Here is a 15,233-nt window from a genome sequence, read left to right on the forward strand (position 1 = left end):
TGCATAAATATTATTTAATTTTCTCTGCAGTCGTTCATTGATTTCATAAATGTAACACAGTATAGTTTGTTTATACATAGCACAAAGGCAAAAAAAAAACCCTGTTATGCGCATAGTTATTTCATTTAAAAATTTTAAAAGGGTTTTGTGGTGTATTCTGCCCTAGTGGTACTCAAGCACCTGCCCTTTTGCCCTGGATGAGAAAACTGCCCTTTCTGCTAGAGCCTTTTTTTTTTTTCATTCATCAACATTTCTGCCCCGATTTGATCCACAGCGCGCACAAGCACCCGCCTTGCTCCTCCTTCCTCCTGTTAGTACTCATGCCGTGCTGAGTGCTACTGGAGCCAGGCTAACCCATAGGGCAAATAAAAAACGGGTGCCGTCTTAGGTTCCGTTTCTTGTAATAAATTATGATGATGTGCCCTCTAGAGCATTCATTCATTCATTATCTGTAAGCGCTTATCCAGTTCAGGGTCGCGGTAGGTCCTGAGCCTACCTGGAATCATTGGGCGCAAGGCGGGAATACACACTGGAGCGGGCGCCAGTCCTTCACAGGGCAACACACACTTTAGAGTGCCAATCAACCTACCAACGTGTGTTTTTGGACTGTGTGCAGTGTATTCAAAATATGAAAAAACACAAATTTACAAACAGTTTATATTTATTAACTACTGATTTTCACGTTCGCCTCGCTCCCTCGCTAGGATCCTGGAGGGTGCATGGGAGTTTGCTCAACCAGTCTACATGTGTTTTGTGGATCTGGAGAAGGCATTCGACCGTGTCCCTCGGGGTGTTCTGTGGGGGGTGCTCAGGGAGTATGGGGTACTGGGCTCTTTGCTACGAGCCATCCAGTCCTTATATAAACAGAGCAGGAGTCTGGTTCATATGGCTGGCAGTAATCCGACTGGTTTCCAGTCGGAGTTGGACTCCGTCAGGGCTGCCTGTTGTCACAGGTTCTGTTCATAATTTTTATGGACAGAATTTCTCGGTGTAGCCAAGTGGTGGAGGGTGTCGGGTTTGGTGGTCTCAGGATTCCATGTCTGCTTTTTGCAGATAATGTGGTCTTGTTGGCTTCATAGATCCGGGACCTCCAGCTCTTGCTGGACCAGTTTGCAGCCGAGTGTGAAGCGGTAGGGATGAGTATCAGCACCTCCAAATCCGAGTCCATGGTACTCAGTCGGAAAAGGGTGGAGTGCTCTCTCCAGGTTGGAAGTGAGATCCTGCCTCAAGTGGAGGAGTTTAAATACCTCGGGGTCTTGTTCACGAGTGAGGGAAAGATGGAGCGGGAGATTGACAGGCGGATCGGTGCAGCGTCAGCAGTAATCCGGGCTCTGTACCGGTCCGTTGTGGTGAAGAGAGAGCTGAGCAGAAAAGCAAAACTCTCGATTTACTGTTCAATCTACGTCCCAACCCTCACCTATGGTCACGAGCTTTGGGTAGTGACCGAAATAACGAGATCGCGGGTACAAGCTGCTGAAATGAGTTTTCTCCGCAGGATGTCTGGACTCTCCCTTAGAGGCAGGGTTAGGAGCTCGGACATCCGGGAGAGACTCGGAGTGGAGCCGCTGCTCCTCCATGTCGAGAGGAGCCAGTTGAGGTGGTTCGGGCATCTGGTTCGGATGCCTCCTGGACGCCTTCTTGGTGAGGTGTTCCGGGCATGTCCAACGGGGAGGAGGCCCCGACTTTGCTCCGACTGCTTCCCCCGCGACCCGATCCGGATAAGTGGTGGATAATGGATGGATGAATGGATTATCCAGCAAGACAATACTACTAAAAAATATGAGTACAGGTCTGTTTGGGACTGATTTATAATCCAGCTTGGTTTGCAACATTTGGTGCAGCACTTCTGGTGGAAATGAAAAGAAAGCTGTGGTTGCTTCGTGTCTCCCATGCTCTGACTCTGAATTTGACGCACAGAACCGTGGAACAATGTAGGAGAGAGTGCTTGGCGCATGAACGCTCACGTGGGGAATTAGCACTAGGCTGAGGGTGGCTTGGACTAGCTTGGGCTATGCCACTGCAAGTGGACATAATTTTATTGTTAAACAGGGTGTTTATTTTAAATAAAAAAAAAGCAAGAATAAAATATAGTACATTTATTTCTGTGTGTTGTGCTTGCTGCAGACAGCACAGTAAAAACCAACGTGTGTTTTTGGATTGTGGGAGGAAACCAACGCAGACACAGGGAGAACACACCAAACTCCTCACAAACAGTCACCCGGAACGGGAATCGAACCCCCTGTGTGACTACGACAATACCTGCTGCGCAGTGTGCTGCCCAGACATAAAACACAATTTTTTATTACTGATATTACATACTAAACACAAAATATAATTTCTGTTCAACTTATTTTAACATTATTAATGTTAATTTAATTATGGAGTTAATCTAAAAATGTGAAAATTAGACTTAATTATTTCATGTTCATTCATGTTAATTGTATGAATTAAGGATGAAAGGATCTTATGTATAAATTATGCCTAAAATTTACATCAAACATCATTATTATTGAAAGATTAATATAATAAATATTAATACTTAAAACTGATTCAATAAAAGATATTTTATGATAAATAACAAGATCTTTATCTGCGAGACATGAAATGTACTCGCAATTCTGGAATGACACACGTATTCATTATCTGTGCCTTCCTCCTTGTCTTTCCCTGATTTGAGCAGGAAACTAGTTTTTGACTGCGCATGCGCTGACATTTCACGCATATAAACTTAGCACAAAAAGTAAGTAAATATGTGTTTGGTACAATATTTCTTTGTTGTAACAGTGCTTCTTGGCAATAAATCTTAAATTAAGTAAATAAATCTGTTTTGTGTTTCGCCTTGCGCCCAATGAATCCAGGTAGGCTCTGGACCCACCGCGACCCTGAAGTGGATAAGTGGTTACAGATAATGAATGAATGAATGTTTTGTGTTTCAATAAATCTGTTAATTTCCCTTTTAAATGGTGCCACATTTGTAAGGAACATGCATTTGTGGGACGAGCTGAGTATGTGGGTTGCGTCCATGAAAAATCTTCCAATGCCACACAGCTTATTCTGCCATTGATTAGTTTGGTGTTTGGTTGATTAGATGATTGACGTTTGAATAAACAAGACATATCGGCAATTTAACAATTTATTCATTTAACAAACAGGAGCCTCATCAGTGTGTGGAAGAACAGTACACAGTCACAAAGCCTGGTATCAACCCGGTAGATGGCGGTAATACACACCATTTGTAAACCGCCAATAAAACTAACAGAAGAAGAAGTATGCGGCTATTTTGCTTCTACAGAGGAAGGGCGGATCTGTAGATGTTGTGTGGGGAAACCAACGGCCGGTCCTGTTGTGTGTACGTTAGCTTCCTTTTGATTGGTCTGTATATTGAAATGCATTAATATATATATATAGATATAGATTATCATATGGCAATATGGCTGTCGTTTTATGAACTGAAACAATACTAAAATCAGGGCACATTGTTTACTTTAACGCATCCCCACAAATGCTTTGAAAGAGGTTAGTCTGATTAGCTAGCTATCTCGCTAGAAGTCTTAAGCGTATATAAGGTTTGGGGATTTTATGTATTATTTTACCTGTTTATGCTAATAAAATATACTAATTATAGCGAATACGGGAAGCTAGCGATTAGCTTTCACATAAAACCAGATTTAACAATTTTAATTTACAACCACAAGCGGTTCAGAGACTGTAGTTATAGAATTATTTAGCATTACGAGTTTTATATGGTTTAATGTTTCAGGGAAAAAAAAATAGGGCAAGACAAGAATATGCCTTTCTTGCACGGATTCCGAAGAATAATTTACGAATATCAGCCGCTTGTGGATGCAGTAATGTGCATTGTAGGAATGGAGGAAGAGGAACAAAACTCTGACAGGTAAACATATGCTTATTTCATAAGCATCCTATATTCAACAAAATTAGATTAGATGTAAACGAAGGCTTGGCTGCTCATAATCAAATTACATGCATTGTTGGAAATATGAACACATTTTGTAACTTTTGCATATTTGGATGTATAATTGCCATTTTTGCTAAACCAATTATATTGAAAAAAAATGCAAAATTACTGTGATTTTAAATTTTAGGTATTTAATTCTAGCAAGAGAGAACTATATTTATTTACTGAGAACTTAAGAAAAATATTATTTGACCAGATGATTCCAAAGCCTAAGTCTATGTAATATATAAGTTAATAAAAAAGAATTTTTGCACATCATTTGACTGGCTGATATATGTACATTATTCAGAACATCAGAGTTTGCTTAAGCTTGTTTTAACCTTGTTCAGGCCAGATGGGAAAGATGATACCTGTAAATCTCTCACGGAGCTTCTTGAAAAAGAATCCCAGTTGGCAGTGTTTACAGAAGGAATTAGCTACTCTTTGTTTAAAATGGCAGAACTTGGGAAAATCAGTGCTGCCAAAGTGCTGTTATGCTACGGAGCTGACATAAATTTTGAAGGTAAGTGTAATTCCAAGAGAATGCATTGGATTTAAATGCAGTACAGAGGTATGCACTTTGTTTGCTGTTGAATGGGGTGTGTTAAATGATGCTAAATTTACAAGCATGCATTGTAATGCTATGATAAAGTGTAAAAGCCTATATATATATATATATATATATATATATATAATGTGTGTGTATGTATGTGTGTGTGTGTGTGTGTGTATATATATATATATATATATATATATATATATATATTTATATATTTATATATATATATATATATATATATATATATATAAACTAAACATGTTTTGTGTTTGTACTTGTATCTCAAGAAACATTTAATGCTTTAAAAGTGTCTCCTTTGTACTTTAAAATTGAATTCACCACGTGTGAGCATAGTCCAGTATATCTCTTCTCAGAGTATTGTTCAGTTTTATATTTGTATTCTTTTCTTACAGACCCAGTGTCGTACTACACTCCATTGCACATTGCAGTGCTTAGGAATAAACCACAAATGGTACAGTTGCTGGTTCAACATGGGGCTAACATTGACAAGAGGGATAGAGTGAGTTTGTTATTTTATGTCAGAAGTTTTTACTCTCTAAAAAATGTATTCTTCTCTTTCTTGCATAAAAGGCATTTTATATTTTATGCCTGCAGATTCACGAGAGCAGCCCCCTGGATCTTGCCAGTGAGGAAGCAGATAGATATTCCTGCCTTTCTATGCTTTTGGATCTGGGAGCAGACATCAATGCTAAAGATAAGAATGGTAATATATGCAGATGCAGAAATATTAACATTAAAATGTTGTAAAATGTGCCAGTGACACAGACATAGTCATTTTTATGAGAATGTAAATATGGTTTTAGAGTCATTTAGAAGCATAAAACAAAATCTTATCAAAAGATCTTGTGATACAAGTAGTACTTTTATGATCCATATACACGACAATGCATATTTGATACTGTAATTAATTTTTATATTTCATATATCAGAAACATATAATGTTGACTGTAGCTCAAATGTTCACATTTGAGAAACAGTGCTTACACATATTTACAGTTAAAATTTCAGAAAAAATTAAAGATATGTAATATAAAAAAACAACAACAACACACACACATACATACAGTGAAGCTCAAAGTTATTCATACCCATGGCAATTTTTTTTGACTGGAAATGACACGGGTGTCTCCCAAAAGATAATAACAAATAGTACAAGAGGCAACATTGTGGAAAAAACTATTTAATATTTGCTGACCAGGTTTTGCAAGTCTACACTGGTATTTTTGCTTTTGTGTGCCTTTTCTGGAGAAGTGGCATCCTCCTTGGTCTATGGAACCGAGCAGTCTGCAGTGTCTGTTGGACAGTCTGCCGTGAGATGTTGCCACCAGCAGAGCCCAGATTCACCAGAATGGCCTTGGTGGTGATCCTTAAATTCTTTTTCACCTCTCTGATTGTCCTCCTGGCCAGCACTGGTGTCTCTTTTGGCTTCCGACCATGTCCTCTGAGATTCTCCACAGGACGAAACATTTTTTATTTTTTATAATAATACTTTGCACGGTAGCCACTGAAACTGGAAAACATTTGGATACGGCCTTCATAGCCCTTTCCTGACTTGTGAGCAACCACAATGCACAGATGTAAGTTCTTAGTGAACTCGTTTGTCTTAGATATGACTGTCCAAAACCAACTGCAACTTTTGCTTATTTGTAGGATATGAATAATTTTGGACATGCCACTTTTTGTTCAAATGTGTTTAAAAAAAAAAAAAAAAGCTGGGAAATATTTTTTTCTCCACAGTGATGCCTCTGTGTTTATATATGCATATATATATATATATATATTAGTAATTCACATTTCCAGTTCACATCACATGCTGAGAAGTGCTGTTTCATTTTCATAAATATGTAAATCATCAACAACACTTTTATGTGTATAATAATACACAATTATGATACATATGTGTGTAATAACTCACACAAATAACCTCTGTAATGGACAACTCTTCTGTGTTTATCTTTATTTTTCAGGCAAGAATGCCTTGCTGCATGCCTTTGCCAGTAGTGATGGCCTGACAATCAATAATGTATGCAACATTCAGCTGCTGCTAGAGAGAGGTACTGAAATGTGAAATGGACAACTTATTTTCATTTAAAATGATTAAACATGTTGAACATGTTTTTCATTCCAAAATGACCCGATTCATATAGTTTAATTGGGTTGGATTGGAGATACAACTTTTCAAACCCCTAAATCGACCAGACATTCATTCAGTTAAAAAAAACTTTGAAAATGGGCTTAAATTATGGTGTGACATCAGTGTCAAAAGTAGAGGGCACATAAAATAGGTGGAAAATATAAACCTGCAAGTTTTAATATTTCATAAGTGTAAATATCCCTCTCATGAGGGCAAATGTAAAACTCGTGAGCACAAAGAGAGGAATTACATGCGTACTGATCATAAAATCCCGCTCAGACGTTTTCATGAAAAATTTTCATTCTCAAAAGGCTTTTAACACTTTCCCTTTGCACACCAATATCTTTTTCCTCTGCCTCTTTTTGTGCTCCAGAGGATTTTCCACACTTAGAGTTTGCAATGAGTGTTTTGAATGAATTGTCTAAGATGCGTTTGGTAGACATGCACACTTAGTAGAGCAATGGTCATGAATAGGTGAAATGCAGTCCGGACCTGGACTTGTAACTGATAAGCTATTAAGAGCTGTTTAATTTTGAACAGAGTGTTTGTTTTAAGTGGTGTGACTCGTTTAGTCATTACGCTTCAGGAAACTCACAGACTAATCGCATGCGTTTCTGCCTATGACACCCAGCCAATCAAACCTGTGCATTATGAAACTTTAATAAGAAGAGAAGGATTACCGGTTGAAATATTCTCATAACCCTGAACATTGATTCTGTTTTTACGGATAAAGCAGAGCCATATAGAAAGAGAGTTGCGTCAAGTCCATTGACTCCAATGGACCAGTTTTTGTTTTTTTAATTTTGTTTTATAGCAATAGCCATAGAGTTACAGCAGAATAGACACGAGTGTAATGCGTGTTTAATGTTTAAGGTGTTTAAGGAAAGAGTGTTTATATTATCAGCATATCTATATCCAATTAACAAATTTGTTGAATTATGCTAGTAGATTTCAGCTGGGGAGGTAATTGTTTGGCTGGGGAAGAATTGGTTAAGTGTAACTGGGCGAGTGCTTCCTGCACCTCAAGTCTCAACACTTTGTTTTGCCTTGTTCCTTTTTAATAAAGCAAATTAGCCTCCCAATGGTGTGTTCTTTGCATGAAATATGCAGGTGTTTGAACATTACACATATTTCATTTGTTATTGTAATATTTAGTTATGTTAATGTGCTTCACTCTGCTGAATATTGAAACAGCCATTTCTGTTAGTGTTTTTTCTTTAGACATTTATTAATTGTGGTAATGGGAGCATTGTAATTTTTTTGTGTGTGCAAACATATGTGATTTAATATCCTTTCTGGATGTGTTATGTTAATGTAGCATTTTTAATGGCAGAAGTCTACACGAAGGCTACACCATCTATCCAATCTGATATCATAGGTTTTATAGTAGTCTTTAAGATTAGGTCCTATAGGATTACTGAAACAACCATGATGTGTTAGAAAGCTAATCTTAATCCCTTCATCTCCCTCTAATTTATCAGAAACCATAGGTTATATTTCATACTGAACACCTTACAAGTTTAAGAAGTAGTAATTATAATTATAAAAATTTATAGGAATATGCCTTTAAGTGAAATATACCTACGAGGCAAGTAACGCCAGATTTTCACACTAATCCTGAAAGCATATATGTAACAACATACACAGGTCAGTATGCTGCAGAAATATTGTAAATCAATGCATTTATTAAAGACTAATGACCAAAAATGCACAGTTTTTTGGACGCCTATAGCTTCCTGGAACTATTTGGGGCCTGCGTGAGTCTCGTGACCACTAAACAGTTTGGACTTTTGTTCGTGCAACTCTCTCTCTCTATCCTCTTGTTAAGTCATGACGTGTCGACCGTGTGAAACGTCACGTCAGGGTCCAAACTGCTGCTCAGTATAGCCAAGTTAGTGATTTTGCTTCTAGATTTAGTGACTTTTCAGATGTTCTAGCGAATTATTATGAAGAAAAAGAAAACCAACCGGCACCAAATCTAGCTCCTTTCTTTACAAACCTTAGCTACTTTTTATTAGATAATTGATAGGGCAACTCGTTACAACACTGGGACTGATATTGAGCGGGAGACGAAATATGGAGAGAGATTAGTCTCAAAATACTTTACAAATGCGTAAATGTTAATCCACAAATTAAACACAAGTCACATATGTTTCACTATTCACAAATGAATACATCCCAGTCCGTCTCTCATGGCCTGGAGTTTGTAAAAATACAGTTACATTCATAAATACATATTTTTGGTTTTCAGAGATACATTATATAATATATATTATATAATAATTTTATGCAGAAATTAATACATTTGTTTTAAAAACTTTAAATTGCATATATTTGTAAAGTCAAAGTCTCAAATTTAAAATTTATTTGTAAATTGTAGAATCTGCATTTGTGGATCAAGTCACTCAAGTGGATCAAGTTTTCTGTGACGTGCATTTGTTCATTTCCTCTCGCGGGTTTTTGGATTTTGAGACTTTCCTTTCGCGTTTCACCCGATCCAAATACAAATGCAGCTTGATCCACAAATGTGGCCAGCAGGTGAACAAGCCACTGCTAGTTGAATTGTGTAACTATATAACTGTATTTGTAAATTGCAGACCGTGAGACACAGATTGGGATGTGTTCATTTGTGAATAGAGAAACATATTTATGACTTGTGTTTAATTTGTGGATTAACATTTACTCATTTGTAAAGTATCTTGAGACTAATCTCTCTCCATACTAAACCAAGATAACATTCATTCATTCATTCTCTGTAAGCGCTTATCCAGTTCAGGGTCACGGTGGGTCCAGAGCCTACCAGGAATCATTGGGCGCAAGGTGGGAATACACCCTGGAGGGGGCGCCAGTCCTTCACAGGGCCCAAGATAACATAATTGAGACATTCAGCTTTATTCAAACCATAAACACATGCCTTATGAACGTAAGAGATGGGACCAAAGGCGCAATTGGACCCGGAAATGGTCAAACGTTATGCGTGGAGTCACACTTAACAAGTGGGTACGGCTCTGGGATATAGTTCCGTCCGTCAACATAAAGAGCCAATCAAATTGCTGTTAACGGATTAAGTATCGCCCTCCGGAAATAAGAGTGCTGGTTATGGAAATTAAATAAATTCAACTGCCACTACAAATGTCATTATGGACTTTTAGCACCCTCAGTAGCCCCCCTATATTCGTGTTTCACATGTCAGGATAAAGATTATGTAGAACACACATAACAGGATGTCAAATGTTACATGCTAACACATATATTATTTTTCTATTGATAGTTTCTTTCTAACTCACCAGTGAAATGTATCAAAATAGACACACAATACTACAAGCAAAGTATCTATTCTGCGTAGGTTCTATGTAGCAATCTATCACATTTAGAATTTTAACAATATTTATTACTTATGGATTTTCTTAAATAATTCAATTAGATTCTTCCTCAATCTTGTCTCAGTAAACCTATAGACACTGCTAGACGTAAAGCCTTTGAAGGTTTTATCTGTATTCTTAACAATTTTGAGATACTGAGTTTATGCATTCCATATAGCAACACTGAAGTTTACTACTTTGTTTCCTAGATAAAGAGCCCAAAAATGCACAGAGAAAAAAACTCTTATGTAATGCTAAGGAAGAATGTAAGGATAAATGAATAACTACATTTTGACAAAAATGTCAGATACATTATTATTCCAAGGAGACAATTTGTCTAAATAACCCTGCTGTCACTGTGGACATATTTCTGAACAACAATAAGCAATAATTTTTTATTCACAAAATTACTCATAAATTACTACCAAAGTTTATGCTCCTAAGTGAAACTATGCATTAAACATTGGCCGGGGCAAATTTAAATTTTTGAGGAGCTTAAACTCATGGCATCATCTCAGATGACTTCATCCTCCCTATGCAGTGAGCTCTGTTGAACATGAAATGGCAAAACCTACACCCAAATTGTGCACAATACACCTGACCTAAAGCCATGTACAGGTGCTGGTCAGAAAATTTGAATATCATGAAAAAGTTTATTTATTTCAGTAATTCCGTTCAAAAAGTGAAACTTGTATATTATACTCATTCATTACACACAGACTGATATATTTCAAGTGTTTGACTTTCTGATTCTTTTAACAAGAGTGGATCCCTACTTTCAGCTGCTCAAAGACTCAATTAGTTTGTGAGTTGAATCATGTTCACCAGCTACAATTACTTTGTGTTCTTCCTCATACTATACAGAGACGCTGTGTTTAAATACAATGTAAGTTGTAGTATATAAAATAGGCTCTGTTATTTTATATGCTAACTCTGTACATTCTCTCTAGGGGCTGATGTGAATGTCGCCACTCGTGATGGTGAAACCTCTTTGTCCTCACTAGCCTTTCTAGTGAAAGAGGCCCTAGATTGCAGCCAAGAAGATGCAGCAGTGATTGGACATTACTGCACTCATGTTGCTGCCCTACTCCTTGACTATGGTGCAGACCCTAGCAGTTGCTTGAGTTCTAGTGATGCAGAAGAGTGGAAGCCTTGTTTAACTTATACCAGTTTGGAAAACTTTGACCACTCCTTCCCTCTGGCTGCTCTTCTTCTCCAGCGTGGGGCCTCTTTTTTTTGCTCACGCCATGGCACTTCATGTTGGATAGGTCATAACTTGATTTTTGCACGGCTAAAAAAAGCCCTGCTTGGAACCCTAGATACTGCTGAGGTGGCTGACCTACTTGCTAAAGCTGAAGGCATACTTGAACTTGCTCAGTTGTGTTCTCCAAACTTTCCCCTTTTTTCAACCCATTCTGTCCAAGAGCAGGATCCCATTCTCCAGCCACTTCAAGAACTACAGAATCGGCTCAGAGAACAAGAATCCCGGCCACTCTCATTACGATGCCTCTGCCGGGCCTTTATCCGCCACAGTCTGCAGCCTTGGCCACTGGAGCACAAAATTAAGGCCTTACCTTTACCAGAAAGACTAAAGAATTATCTGATGCCAGAACACACACTAACACAGAGACCTGGATGGGACAGCTTTAAGCCCCTCTCTTCAGTTTGTTAGGGAAAAAATCTGAATGTGCATTGAATTTTTTCCTATTTTCTATCATTCAGATTTTTTGGCAGGGATTTTTTTTTTTTTTTGTGGGGGTGTTATTGATGTTATTGTTGATATGGGTTTTTTGTTCTTGTATAGTTGTTTGCTTTTTAAAATTAAGATGTAATGTTTAAACCATGTTTTGAGTCCTTTGAATGATTTAACACTAAACAGTATTCACAACTTTTGTGAAATCAGTTGTGTAATGTCAACTCACCTGACAATTCTGAGCAAATGTTAACTGCTGTTTATACTTGCAAACAAATAAATATTTTGTCTAGATCATAAAAACCTGTAGTAGCTCAACAGTTTAACATACACAAAATTGGTGTAGTGAAGGCAGAATCTCCTAAAAATCTAGTATACATTTTCATTTTTGTAAATGAGCAGGAGTTCTCATCTTTCAATATGTTTTTTTTCATTGTGTAATATGTAAACTTGTCAGGATTTCATACCCTTAGAAAAAGTTTAAAATATTAATCAATTTATTTCATTCTTGTATTGTTCACTTGATTATGATGACTTATTCTGTGTCAAATTGTTGAAACAATTAAAGCATAATAGTATAGCCTGAAATTTAACATTTTTATGAATTGCCATGTACTGATTGAAATGTTTAAATCTATGGAAGTAATTTGTTTACAGACATATTTGAAATAAAACAACAGGGTTGAATGAGGAAAATATGAATGAAAGCTTATTACCATGTCTTATATTTTTGTGTGCAATTTTCATGTTAATTTGTTTATTTTTATACTTATAATTCAGTTGACATTATTCCAGTGCTTTTATTCCATTTTAGAATTTCAAGTTAAACATTTTAACATTAAAAAAATATAATTTTTAATCTTCAACTATTAAAATTCGATCTTTAATTGTCAAGCAGGTAGTGTCAGTCACACAGCTCCAGGGGGCTGGAAGTTGTGGGTTCGATTCCCGCTCCGGGTGACTGTCTGTGAGGAGTTGGTGTGTTCTCCCCGTGTCCGCGTGGGTTTCCTCCGGGTGCTCCGGTTTCCGTAGGTGTGAGTGAATTGTGTGTGTGTGTGTCTGTGTTGCCCTGTGAAGTACTGGCGCCCCCTCCGGGGTGTGTTCCCGCCTTTCGCCCAGTGGTTCCAGGTGGGTCTGGAACCACCGCTATTCTACCGCGGTCACGCCATCTGCACTTTGCGAAAACGCAGTCAAGCCATCTACACTAGGATTTCCTGTGCGCGTTTACATCACGGTTTACGGTAGAACGTGTGCGAGCGAGTGGGGGGACTCGCAGAAAAGCGCAGATATTGAAAATTCATAAGAAATGGAATTTAAAACATAATTCAATACAGTTAATATTAAAAACAGGCCTGATTGGCTAAAAGAACGGTTTGCAACCCTTAAAAACTCCATAAAGATCCATAAAATGGTTTCACTGAAATTAAAATGAAAAATCAAATTGTTACCAGGAAATCTCACTCTTCTATTGAAAAACATGTCCTCAGGTACACAAGGTATAATATTTACGTGTATTTACTGTAAGAATTAGAAGTAATAGGCTTGATAAAAACTCAGATATTAAATTCCATAAAATGGTTAAATAAAACTCTTACCAGATCACTCCACTGCATTCTTGAAGAGCATGTTCTCATGTACTCAGGGTATAATTTTCATACATTTTTAGTGTAGGATTCTGAAGTAATATTATTTGATGATGTTTAATTTACATATATGGACAATTTTGAGTTCTATTAAAGGGTTAAATCAAACTGTTACCAAACCACTCCACAGCAGCCTTGAAGAACATGTTCTAGAGTACCCAGAGAATAATAGTCATACATTTTTACTGTAGGAATTTGGAGTAATATCATTTCAAACTCATAAATATGCTGTTGAATTTACAAATATTGCAAAATTGTGAGAGCTATTAAAGGGTTAAATCAAACTTTTACCAAACCATTCCACTGCAACCTTGAAGGACATGTTCTCGGGTACCCAGAGATAATTTTCATACATTTTTACTGTAGGAATTTGGAGTAATATTATTTCAAATCTCATAAAAATTATGTTGAATTTACATATATGGCAAATTTTCCATCCATTATCTGTAACCGCTTATCCAATTTAGGGTCGCGGGGGGTCCAGAGCCTACCTGGAATCATCGGGCGCAAGGCGGGAATACACCCTGGAGGGGACGCCAGTCCTTCACAGGGCAACACAGACACACACACGGACACTTTCGAGTCGCCAATCCACCTGCAACGTGTGTTTTTGGACCTTGGGGAGGAAACTGGAGCACCCGGAGGAAACCCACGCGGACACGGGGAGAACACACCACAGCCCTCACAGACAGTCACCCGGAGTTGGAATCGAACCCACAACCTCCAGGCCCCTGGAGCTGTGTGACTGCGACACTACCTGCTGCGCCACCGTGCCGCCTATGGCAAATTTTGAGTGCTATTAAAGGGTTAAATCAAGCTGTTACCAGACCACTCCACTGCAGTCTTGAAGAGCATGTTCTCAGCTACCCAGAGAATAATTTTTATACATTTGTACTGTAGGAATTTGGAGTAATAGCATTACAAACTTCATAAGAATAACAACACAATTCCACAAATTGCAGAATGCTGAAGGCCATAAAATGGTTAAATCAAACTGTTACCAGACCACTCCACTGCAGTCTTGAAGAGCATGTTCTCAGGTACCAAGAGAATAATTTTTATATATTTTTACTGTAGGAATTTGGAGAAATATCATTTCAAACTTATAAATATGATGTTTAATTTACAAATATTGCAAAATTGTGAGAGCTATTAAAGGGTTAAATCAAATTGTTACCAAACCACTTCACTGAAGCCTTGAAGAATATGTTCCAAGGTACCCAGAGAATAATTGTTGTACATTTTTACTGTAGGAATTTGGAATAATATTATTTCAAATCTCATAAAAATGATGCTTAATTTACATATGTGGCCAATTCTGAGTGCTATTAAAGGGTTAAATCAAACTGTTACTAGACCATTCCAATGCAGCTTTGAAGAACATCTTCTAGAGTACCCAGATTATAATGTTCATACATTTGTACTGTAAGAATGTGGAAGTAATAGCATTACAAACTTCATTAGAATAACAACACAATTCCACAAATTGCAGAATGCTGAAGGCCATAAAATGGTTAAATTAAACTGTTACCAGACCACTCCACTGCAGCCTTGAAGAACATTTTCTCAGGGTACAATCGTCATACATTTTTACTGTAGGAATTTGGAGTAATAGCATTTCAAAATTCAGTAAAAATTGTTTAATTTGCAAATATTGCAAAATTCTGAGAGTTATTAAAGGGTTAAATCAAGCTGTTACCAAACCACTCAACTGCAGCCTTGAAGAACATGTTCTAGAGTACCCAGGGTACAATCGTCATACATTTTTACTGTAGGAATTTGGAGTAATAGCATTTCAAAATTCAGTAAATATTGTTTAATTTGCAAATATTGCAAAATTCTGAGCGCTATTAAAGGGTTAAA

General features: G+C 37.4%; 1 protein-coding gene across 2 annotated transcripts; it reads left to right on the forward strand.

Annotated features, from left to right (window-relative positions):
* Window positions 1-3,216: 3,216 nt before the first annotated feature.
* On the forward strand, window positions 3,217-12,388 carry asb6 (ankyrin repeat and SOCS box containing 6). 2 transcript variants are annotated; one of them, XM_066644043.1, is made up of 7 exons: window positions 3,217-3,349; window positions 3,761-3,895; window positions 4,309-4,481; window positions 4,931-5,037; window positions 5,133-5,241; window positions 6,506-6,592; window positions 10,985-12,388. In XM_066644043.1, exons 1-7 carry the CDS (start codon window positions 3,312-3,314, stop codon window positions 11,704-11,706), a joined length of 1,371 nt encoding a protein of 456 aa, XP_066500140.1. In that variant the 5' UTR covers window positions 3,217-3,311; the 3' UTR covers window positions 11,707-12,388. The 2 variants fall into 2 exon arrangements, with proteins under 2 accessions (XP_066500140.1, XP_066500141.1); XM_066644044.1 differs by having other exon boundaries at window positions 3,302-3,372.
* Window positions 12,389-15,233: the final 2,845 nt, after the last annotated feature.

This window comes from Hoplias malabaricus, chromosome 14, assembly GCF_029633855.1.
Source record: "Hoplias malabaricus isolate fHopMal1 chromosome 14, fHopMal1.hap1, whole genome shotgun sequence".
Taxonomy (NCBI): domain Eukaryota; kingdom Metazoa; phylum Chordata; class Actinopteri; order Characiformes; family Erythrinidae; genus Hoplias; species Hoplias malabaricus.